This window comes from Staurois parvus, unplaced genomic scaffold (genome assembly GCF_062004578.1).
Source record: "Staurois parvus isolate SC_StPar_1 unplaced genomic scaffold, SC_StPar_1.0 ptg000773l, whole genome shotgun sequence".
Classification (NCBI taxonomy): domain Eukaryota; kingdom Metazoa; phylum Chordata; class Amphibia; order Anura; family Ranidae; genus Staurois; species Staurois parvus.
This window is the reverse complement of record NW_028318569.1, coordinates 252,317-263,907: the sequence shown is the minus strand read 5'-3', so window position 1 is coordinate 263,907 and position 11,591 is coordinate 252,317. Positions and strand designations below refer to the sequence as shown.

Below are 11,591 nucleotides of genomic sequence, written 5' to 3'. Positions count from 1 at the left end.
GTTTCAGCCATCTTAGATTGGCCAGCCCCCACCGATAAGAAAGCGGTCCAACGCTTTATCGGCTTTGCGAACTTTTACAGAATGTTCATTAAGAACTTTTTGGGCCTAGTGTCCCCTATCACCCAGCTGACCAGGCAGGGGGCTCGCTTCCAGTGGACACCTGAGGCACAGAGGGCTTTCGAAGCCTTAAAGGAATTGTTTACGGCAGCCCCTATTTTGAGCCACCCTGATTCGTCCTTGCCATATATCTTGGAGGTGGACGCATCCGAGAATGCGGTCGGGGCGATCCTGTCCCAGAGGAAGGGCATCAAAGAGCTTATGCACCCGGTGGCTTTCTTCTCCAGGAAACTAACTCCTGCTGAAAGGAATTATGATATCGGGGATCGGGAACTCTTGGCGATCAAGGTGGCACTAGAGGAATGGAGATACTTGTTAGAGGGGGCGGTACACCCAATATTGATTTTCACGGATCATAAGAACCTAGAATATCTGAGGACAGCTAAACGTCTGAGGCCACGTCAAGCCAGGTGGGCGCTGTTCTTTTCACGGTTCTTTTTCCATATAACCTATAGGCCGGGGTCTAAGAACACAAAACCAGACGCGCTCTCCCGCATGTTTGGGGATCCGGAAGAGAGTCCCAAGCCAGACACTATCCTCTCCCCAGGAAATTTCCTAGTCCTCCAATCGGAGCTCCATTCTAAACTGCAGACCGCGTCCGTAGGGATGCAAGGTCCACCCGGCATCCCCTTACTAAATAGGGAGGGACTTCTCTGGAAGGAGGATCAGATTGTGGTCCCTGACGTAGTATTAGGATACTGCCACGATCACCCGCTGGCCGGGCACTTTGGGGTACGTAAGACCTTGGAGCTGCTGCAGCGTACTTTCTGGTGGCCTAATATGGCCAGAGAGTGCGAAACCTACATAAAGACCTGTCCCGTTTGTCAGAGAAACAAACCCACTAGGAATAAAGCTTGGGGTCTCTTGCGCCCATTACCCATACCCGACAGGCCATGGACCATGATTTCCATTGACTTTATCGTGGAACTTCCACCCTCTCAGGACCACACAGCAATCTTCGTGATTGTAGACTGCCTGTCCAAGATGGCCCATTTTGTACCTCTAAAGGACACACCTACGGCCCTTGAGACAGCACGTGTGTTTATTAAGGAAGTGGTAAGACTCCACGGAATTCCAAGGGATATTGTATCTGACAGAGGGGTTCAGTTTACATCCAGGTTCTGGAAAGCTCTATGTGAAACCCTGGGAATTAAGTTATCGTTCTCCTCAGCTTACCACCCACAGACCAATGGCCAGACGGAGCGTACAAACCAGACCCTAGAGCAGTACCTCAGGTGCTATACCACCTTCCTCCAAGATGACTGGTTTACTCTCCTGCCGCTTGCGGAATTCGCATATAACAATGTGAGTCACTCTGCTACTAGACAGTCCCCGTTTTTCGCGAACTATGGGTTCCACCCTGTATTCCTGCCAGATCTGATCCCGGAGGTCGCAGTCCCAGCCACGCAGGATATGCTGACCTTTTTGTCAACCAATAGCAAGGTATTGCAGGAAGCAATGGCAAAGGCCCAGGGTGACAATAAGAGGGCATTTGATAGGAAAAGAAGAGGGTAATTAAGTTTGCGGCCAGAGGACCAGGTTTGGTTGTCCACCGCAAATTTAAAAATGTCCTGCCCTTCGAAGAAATTGGCTTCCAAATTCTTGGGGCCTTTTCGGATCAAACGTAAGATCAACGAGGTAGCATGCGAGCTGGCACTGCCCGAGTCTATGAAGGTTCATCCGGTCTTCCACGTGTCCCTGTTGAAACCAGCAACTCCAGACCCCTTCCCGGATCGTAAGTCTAAACCTCCGGAGGCAGTAGACGTGGATGGGGAGGAGGAATTTGAAGTTGAAGCTATCTTAGATTGTAGGAAAAGGGGAGGCCAAACTCAGTTTCTGGTTAAATGGAAGGGATATGGGGCGGAGGAAAATTCATGGGAGCCGGCCCAAAATGTGCACGCCCCAAGACTTGTGCGGGAATTTTTTCGGAGCCAGCCGTTAAGAGGGGTCGGTTGGGCATCCGGAGGTTGCCCGTAGGGGGGGGGGCAATGTCAGGGATCCCGGGCTCGCGGAGGTGCGCGCATGCGCAGAGCGCTGGATCCTCGGCGATCACGGCGGCCGCCGCGCATGCGCACTAGCGATCGCGGCCGCACCAATGGAAGAACAGGGCGCTCTATTTAAACGGCCCTGTGCATATCCAAGTTGCCGCAAGGTCTTGTTTCCTGTCCTGTAAGTACGTTTCCTTGTTGCCAAACTCTGCCTGTTCTGTTTTACGCTGACCTTCTCCTGCTCTGACCCCGGCTCGTTCCTGACCATCCTTCTGCCTGACCCTCGGTACCACGTTGCCCGCTACCTGCTGAACCTGGCTTGTGACACCGACCATTCTCCGCCTACTCCCCCTGTACCACGCTGCCCGCACAATACCGACCCGGCTAGTCTGACCTCGCCTACTCTGTCATCCCATCCATCCCGCTCAGATCGGGATCTGTCATCCCATCCATCCCTCTCGGATCAGGATCTGTCATCCCCTTCACAGCAGGCTCAACCCGGGCACATACCCTCAGCGGGACCCCTCTGGCACCGCCGGGGGTGCCCAGGAACGCGACCTGGATTCAGTCTTGCAGCAAGTCCATCCCCACCATCAGGGGCCCTGGTGAAAAGGCAGACTGGGACTTAGACTCCGCGTCCTGGGAGACCCCGTGCCGTGGACCACTAGAGATCCCGTTGGGCGGAGCCTGACAGAGGTTGTACGCCGCCCTAAGGTCGAGTTTGGTAAAGACTGTTGCTCCCTTAAGGCGGTCGAACAACTCAGAAATCAAAGGAATTGGGTAGGCATTCTTGATGGTGATCCGATTGAGACCCCTATAATCGATGCAAGGCCTCAATTCCCCACCTTTCTTCTTTACAAAAAAAAACCCTGCTCCTGCTGGAGAAGTAGACTTACGAATGTGCCCCCGAGAAAGCACATCCGTAACGTATTCCTCCATGGCCTTCTTCTCCGCCACCGAGAGAGGGTACACCCTGCCACGTGGAGTGGCACCGGGTTGCAAAGATAACACAGGTGCCAGTCGATTGGAAGGCCTCTGCAGGCGTTCCTTAAGTGAGGGTCTCTCCCTGAGCCTGGTGTCAATCAGGATCAGGAAAGAGATGAGCGCCTCCAACTCCCTAGGCCAGGGGTCTGCAACCTTTAAGACATAAAGAGCCACTTGGACCCGTTTCCGAAGGGAAAAAAAAAGACTGGGAGCCGCAAAACCATTGCAACATTTAAAACAAATCCAACACTGCATATATTGTTTCTTACCTTAATGCTATATACAGGATCGTGCAGTTAGCTGTCAATCTGAAGAAAAAAATAACTTTTCCACTTAACAATGTAAAATATATTTTTGCACATTAATAGCTAATTAAAATATTTAATTTATCTGGTTAATGGGATTTATTCTCCTGAACTTCAGTGCACAGTGTCTGCATATCAGGGCTGTAAGACGTCACCTTCATTTTCACACAGGCTTGCAAGCTGTCATCTGTGAGGCGTGATCGATGTTTGTTTTTAATATAGTTCATGTTGGAGAAGACCTGCTCACATACATATGTGGAGCCGAAGATCGACAGCACTCCAAATGCATACTTTTTCATGTTTATATAAGTGTTGGGGATAGCATTTCAGGTTTCGAATACAAGTTTGTCCTGTTTGGGAAGGTTTTTAATATCACTCCATTTATGATTCTGTGCCAGAATGGCCTTCTGCCGGGCAACATCCTCAAGAGTAGCGGTCAAGCATTTAAACTTGGACACCCATATATCTTTGTCGGCTATATCGGCCAATTCCAACTCAAGATCAGGTTGACTTACACCTGCAAATGCAGTCATATTCAATAGGGATGGATCGATCGCCAGGGGAATGACAGGGAAGGATAATGTGGTTTTTTCCTCTCTGAACTCACAGAATCGTTTCCCAAACGAACTTTGCATTGTGGTGATTGCAGACTTGAAATATTCCAAATTGATTGTATCATGACTTTGTTTGAACTCTCTCAAAGAGGGAAAGTGAGACAGTGTACCTCTCTGTAAATCTTTGATAAACACTGTCAACTTGCGCTCAAAAGCCAAAACCTCTTCCAGCATGTGCAGAGCTGTGCCTCCTTTCCCCTGAAGGGTTGTATTTAGCGTGTTTAGATGTGCTGTCATGTCTACCATAAAATGTAATTTTTCCAGCCACTCTGGCTGTTCCAGCTCAGCAAAGGTGAGCTCTTTGCTGGCCAGGAAGGTTTTTACTTCTTCTAAACATGTGACAAAGCGTTTTAGCACCTCGCCTCTGGACAGCCACCGAACCTTGTTGTGGAGCAGGAGGTCAGAATATATGCTTTCCACTTCATCCAATAACAAACGGAACTGGCGGTGGTTTAAACCCTTTGCCATTATCTTATTAACAATTTGAATGACCACATCCATCACTTTTGTGCATTCTGGCGGAAATGTTTGAGCACATAATGCCTCTTGGTGCAGGATGCAATGAAATGACAGCAGCGTTCTACCAAGCGCCTTCTGCAGTAGAGCCACAAAGCCCTTCTGTGCACCTCTCATACTCGGTGCCCCATCAGTAGCCACTGAGACCAGGTGTTTGGTGTTTATTTTTTTAGCAGTTAAAAAGTCCAGAACAGCCTTACAGATATCCTCACCTCTTGTTTGGTCTTTTAGTGGTATCAGCTCAATCAGTTCTTCCTGTGGCCCAAAAGAGTTCACATATCGACAGAACAGCGCTATTTGTCCAATATCACCTTTATCTTTGTACTCATCACAGGCGATGGAGTACGCCACAGCTGAATTAATGTCTTGAATTTGCTGTTTGCTAATGTTTTCTGCCATTTTTAGGGTTCTGTCTTTGACAGTCTTCGCAGAGAGTGGCATGTCTTTGATTTTCTGTCCAATTTCATTCTTGTTTTTGAAGTCCATGTATAGATGTTCCGAAATCTTAATGAATGTTTCTTTTATATACTCTCCATCTGTGAAGGGCTTCCCGTGCTTGACTATTTCCTGAGCGGCCACAAAACTAGCATATGTTGTGGAATTTGCAGACTTCACCCACTTCTTGAAATTATTTTTGCTCATATTAACCTTTCTCATAAGTTCTGCAACGGCTTTTCGTCTCTCATCTCCATCTGGATATTTTTCAGCAAAGGCTGTGTGTTTATTCTGGAAATGCCTTGCAACATTGGACTTTTTGTGGTTTGCTAATTTCTCACCACATATTAAGCATACTGGTAAACCAATCTCGTCAGTAGAGAATGCAAATGATTCTGTCCATGTATCATTAAACACTCTGTTTTCTTCAGAAATTTTTCTCTTCTTGCCTTTATCCATGGCTGACCTACCACGGGGTCCAAAACAGCGACGTAAGTAGAAATCACAGGGCCCATGCCAAAATTTGCTATGCCCACCCCCCTCAAGTTTCAGCCACCCCCTCCCCTCGTTTCCCTGCAACCTGTGTAAAAATTGTTCGATATGTCTGCCGCACTACCACTGTACCGCTAAAAATCGCAGATCACCGCCATTACTGGTAAAAAAAAGAATAAAAATGCCATAAATCAGCAGATGCGGCAATGTGTGCGCAAACAAATCAATGTACGCTTGCGATTTTTTTTTAACAAAAACAAGTAAAAAAATACATATCGGCCAAACTGATGAATACATTTTTTTAAATATTTTTTTGGATATGTATTATAGCAAACAATTATTTAAAAATGTTATTTTTTTCTAAATTGTCGCTCTTTTTTGGTTTATAGCGCAAAAAATAAAAACCGCAGAGGTGATCAAATACCACCAAAAAAAGCTCTATTTGTTTGAAAAAAAGGACGCCAATTTTGTTTGGGTACAACGTCGCACGATCACGCAATTGTTAGTTAAAGTGACGCAGCGACAAATCGCAAAAAGCGCTCTGGTCATGAAGGGGGTTTAAGGGCCCAGTAAGCAAAGGGTTAATCAGGGCCACAGTGTATCGTCATAATCACAATCATAGCCTTCGGTAAATATGAGGGCCCAATGTAATCCAAATTATAAATATATTATTATATTATTGTCACTTTTCTATTAATATTTTTTTAACCCCCCTCAGAACTACTTTTCATAGAAAACGTTAAATAAAACTTACCTTTTTTTGTTCTTCACTCCCGCGCAGTGCTGTGTTCTTCTTCACGCTCATTCAACGCTAGCTCACGCTGGTTTCGGCTCTGTCACTCCTCCCCCTCGCACACAGGAGGCCTGACGTCACCAGGCACTGTACTCATGGCGAGGCGGAGCTGAACCACGTTGAGTAGCTACGCCGTATAGTAATTCATCCCCCATAGTAATTCATCCCCCATAGTAATTCATCCCCCATATAGTAATTCATCCCCCATAGTAATTCATCCCCCATATAGTAATTCATCCCCCATATAGTAATTCATCCCCCATATAGTAATTCATCCCCCATAGTAATTCATCCCCCATATAGTAATTCATCCCCCATATAGTAATTCATCCCCCATAGTAATTCATCCCCCATAGTAATTCATCCCCCATATAGTAATTCATCCCCCATAGTAATTCATCCCCCATAGTAATTCATCCCCCACATAGTAATTCATCCCCCATATAGTAATTCATCCCCCATATAGTAATTCTTCCCCCATAGTAATTCATCCCCCATATAGTAATTCTTCCCCCATAGTAATTCATCCCCCATATAGTAATTCATCCCCCATATAGTAATTCATCCCCCATAGTAATTCATCCCCCACATAGTAATTCATCCCCCACAGTAATTCATCCCCCATATAGTAATTCATCCCCCATATAGTAATTCTTCCCCCATATAGTAATTCATCCCCCATAGTAATACATCCCCCATATAGTAATACATCCCCCATATAGTAATTCATCCCCCATAGTAATTCATCCCCCATATAGTAATTCTTCCCCCATAGTAATTCATCCCCCATATAGTAATTCTTCCCCCATAGTAATTCATCCCCCATATAGTAATTCTTCCCCCATAGTAATTCATCCCCCATATAGTAATTCTTCCCCCATAGTAATTCATCCCCCATATAGTAATTCATCCCCCCAAGTAATTCATCCCCCATAGTAATTCATCCCCCATATAGTAATTCATCCCCCATAGTAATTCATCCCCCACATAGTAATTCATCCCCCACATAGTAATTCATCCCCCACACAGTAATTCATCCCCCACATAGTAATTCATCCCCCATATTGTCTCAATTCACTTACCTTTGCTCCGCGCGTTCCTCTCGCTGTGTTCCCGCGCCATTCTGGTCTTCAGGGCGGACTGAGAGAGGAGTTCGTCACTCTGCCCCGCCTACATCCTGGCTGCCCCACCTACATCCTGACAGCCAATGTTCCACGCTCCGCGGGCCGGATTTTTGAGGAGGGAGGGGAGCGGGCGCCCGGCACACAGAAGAGCCGCATGTGGCTCGCGATCTGCGGCTTGCCGACCACCTGGTGGGCAGTGTGCTCCGGAGCCGCAGCAAAGATGAAAAAGAGCCGCATGCGGCTCTGGAGCCGCGGGTTGCCGACACCCGCCCTAGGCAGTTCCTTAGCTGCAATTTCCTCCTTCAATGTGTCAGAAAGACCACGGGAAAACGCAGCCACCAGAGCCTCATTGTTCCAACCCACCTCTGCCGCTAGGGTACGAAACTCTATGGCATACTCGGCCACGGTCCGTGAACCCTGATGCATGGTCATGAGCAGCTTGGCCGCCGAGGCGGAGCGAGCCGGTACGTCGAATACCCTACGGAAGGCATCGACAAAACCGGAGAAATCGTGAATCACCGGGTCATTCCTCTCCCATAAGGGATTTGCCCAGGCCAAGGCCTTGTCTGAGAGTAGTGATATTAGGAACCCCACCTTTGACCTCTCAGACGGAAAAGCGTGGGGTATTAGTTCAAAATAAATACCCACCTGGTTGAGGAACCCACGACACTGAGTCGGCTCACCCCCAAAGCGCTGTGGAAGAGGGGCAGAACCAGTCATACCTCTGGGCGCCGCCGATGCAGCAGCCGAGGTGGTGGGCGCAACCAGCGGAGTGGCAGTGGGAGCGACCACCGGAGTGACTAACGGCCTAATAGCACCAGGAGCAAGGTGCGCAGTGCGTGCAAGCAGAGTTTGCAACGCCTGAGCGAACTGATCCAACAGGTGATCCTGTTGATCGAGTCTAGCAACTAACGTTGGGAGCGAAGGCATACCTGCATCGTCAGGGTTCATGGCACTTGGGTAATGTCAGGGCAGGAGCTGAGGAACGGACAGGCAGGCCTAATAACCATGTAACGCACTGGCTGACGACAACCACCACCCACAGACCGAAGTCCCTCAGGGCGCGGAGTCTAAGTCCCAGGCTGCCCTTCACCAGGGCCCCTGATGGTGGGGATGGACTTGGAACGCAGCCAGGAACCAGGTCGCGGCCCCCGAGACACCTCAGTTGTGGTAATGGCCGCCGCCAATGGCGTGTAGCTGGAGGAAAAGACAATAGAGTAGTCAGGCAGGCCGGGCCGACAACAACGGGACAAAACGGTACAGGACAGCAGACGAGAATCACAGGTCACGAGCCGGGTTCAGCAACAGAGGGTCAGATCAAAGGAGAACACAAAGAATAGTCGAGTCACAAGCCGAGTCAGATTCCAGGAGAGTCACGAGAGTCAGATCAGAGTTATAGCAACACAAAGTCACAAGACACAAGTGCAAAGAGCATGTGCGGACCACAGGCTTATATGTAATCAGCCACACCTCTCTGGGGGATGGACCTCAGAGACCTGAAGGCATAAAAGATTCCCACCATGCTCAGCAGAAATCCAAGATGGATGCCAGCACATGGAGTAACATAACCTCTGGGAAAAGGTAGGACCTTGACACTCACATACTTTTTCCTCCCTGCACTGTGAATTTTTACATGTTATGTGCAATTAAACCATGGCAACATCTAATGTTTGTGTAGTATTATGTTCAGCAGACTGTGTTCTTCTATTGTTGTGACTTTCAGAGCACGTTTTATGCCCAATTCATGCAAAACTCCACATAATCCCAAGGGGTTCACATACTTTTTCTTGCAACTGTATGTCTGGGCTATGGGGTAGAGTAGCAAGACGGAAGCCTTTTCTTACGAAGAAAAACATCCAAGCCTGGATAAATTTAGCAAAAACACATCTGATGTCTCCCAAAAGCACGTGGGAAGATGTGTTATGGTCTGATGAAACCAAGGCTGAACTTTTTGGCCATAATTACAAAAGATATATTTGGCACAAAAACAACACTGCACATCATCAAAAGAACACCATACCGACAGTGAAGCATGGTGGTGGCAGCATCATGCTTTGGTGCTGTGTCAGGGAGCGAGGAGCCAGACACACAAGGAGGTGCAATTAAAGGTAGGTTTATTGTACAAAAACAAGACAGAGTCTAAGCAAGTCCAACAGCAACAGCGGATGACTTGGTAGGACAGAAGCCAGAAAGGATGGTCGCCAGAGCCGGGGTCAAAAGCCAGGAAAGGTGATCGCCAGAGGCGGGGTCAAAAGCCAGGAAGGATGGTTGCCAGAGCCGGGTTCAGAAGCCAGGAAGGATGGTCGCCAGAGCTGGGGTCAGAAGCTAGGAAGGAGTCTTGCCAAAGCCGAGTCGGTATCCAGGAGAACAAAGAGAACTAAACAGGAGCTTGCTGCTGTGCAACAGACAGGACACGAATGCAATGGACAGCTACAAACAGTAGACTTATATGTGATAAGCTGCCACTTCCTGGGGGAGGAGCCGCAGAGGCTGAAAGCATAAAGGATCCCACAATGCTCTGCAGACACCTAAGATGGATGCCAGCACATTGAGCAGCACAAGCCCTGAGGAAAGGTAGGACCTTGACAGGCTGTTTTTCTTCAGCTGGAACTGGGGCCTTAGTCAAGGTAGAGGGAATTATGAACAGTTTCAAATACCAGTCAATATTGGCACAAAACCTTCAGGCTTCTGCTAGAAAGCTGAACATGAAGAGGAATTTCATTTTCAGCATGACAACGACCCAAAGCATACATCCAAATCAACAAAGGAATGGCCTCACCAGATGAAGATGAAAGTTTTGGAATGGCCCAGCCAGAGCCCAGACCTGAGTCCGATCGAAAATCTGTGGGGCGATCTGAAGAATGCTGTGCACAGGAGATGCCCTCGCAATCTGACAGATTTGGAATGTTTTTGCAAGGAAGAGTGGGCAAATATTGCCAAGTCAAGATGTGCCATGCTGATATACTCATATTCAAAAGTACTGAGTGCTGGAATCAAATCAAAAGGTGCTTCAACAAAGTATTAGTTTAAGGGTGTGCACACTTATGCAACCATATTACTTAAATTTTTTATTTTTACTTCCCTCCACCTAAAGGATTTCAGTTTGTTGTTCAACTAAGTTGTACAGTTTATAGGTTACATTAAAGGTGGAAAAAGTTCTGCAATTATTTATCTGTCTCATTTTTTTACATCACAAAAACCTGACATTTTAACAGGGATGTGTAGACTTTTTATACCCACTGTATGCACTTAAAAAATAAAAACAGACACAGAATGGCAATACAAAAAATACAATTTATTGTTTAAACTTAATTTATGTAAGTTATGGTAAAGAAATTGAGTTTTATTATAAAACTACGAGGGAAATCAAACCGGGACTTTTAGTTTTATAGGTATAAAAATGGATGCTAGTGTGGTGGTACTACATGCAAGTTTGTCCTCTTACTGATAGGCGGAGCACATGTTGGGGGGGCAGTCCAGGGACCGTTAATCAAGATGGCAGACAACAGTGTTAGTGCATGCATGGCACAATATGTGGTGAAGATTCTTGTGAACGAAGGCATAAGACCTGCAGATATACATAAGACTACAAGCACAGTACAGTGATGCCTGATTTTATACATCTGTGGCCATGGAGGTGATTGGAACACCTGAATACAATGATTTGGAGGTGAGTCCCAATACGTTTGGCAACATAGTGTATATAAAACATTAAAATATGTCCTTATACGTACTGTTTAAAATCCAGTAATACAGTAATACAGTCTTGCCCTGCTCTGCACATACTCAGTTGCTCTCTATTTTTTAGGCACTGTACTGAATTTGTAGAGGCCAATCTGCTGACAGCCTAAAGCAGAGCTCGACAAATCCCAGGCACCAGGTCGCAATGATAACTAGAAATTGTGTCCTGGCACCAGGGCTCACACACATTTCCTTCCATACACTTCTATGGGAAGTTGCACCTCATCGACTTCAATGCGAAAACCCCTACCATAGACTCCTGTGGGAAAACGCCTCTCATAGACTCCTATGGGAAAATGCCTCCCATAGACTTCAATGCGAAAACCCCTACCATAGACTTCAATGCGAAAACACCTCCCATAGACTTCAATGCAAAAACTTACGAGTCTGGAATGCACCACCACAAACTCCAACTTTTTATAATGGCACTCAAACATCTGTGTGAACACCTCATTAGGAACACAAAATATCTAGCCTGTTAT

General features: G+C 47.0%; 1 protein-coding gene across 1 annotated transcript; it reads right to left on the bottom strand.

The window, feature by feature from the left end:
• Nucleotides 1-3,720: 3,720 nt before the first annotated feature.
• On the bottom strand, nt 3,721-5,418 carry LOC149444780 (general transcription factor II-I repeat domain-containing protein 2-like). The gene has a single exon (XM_089654535.1). The coding sequence runs from the start codon at nt 5,416-5,418 to the stop codon at nt 3,721-3,723; it is 1,698 nt and encodes a 565-aa protein (XP_089510661.1).
• Between the last annotated feature and the right edge of the window lie 6,173 nt (nt 5,419-11,591).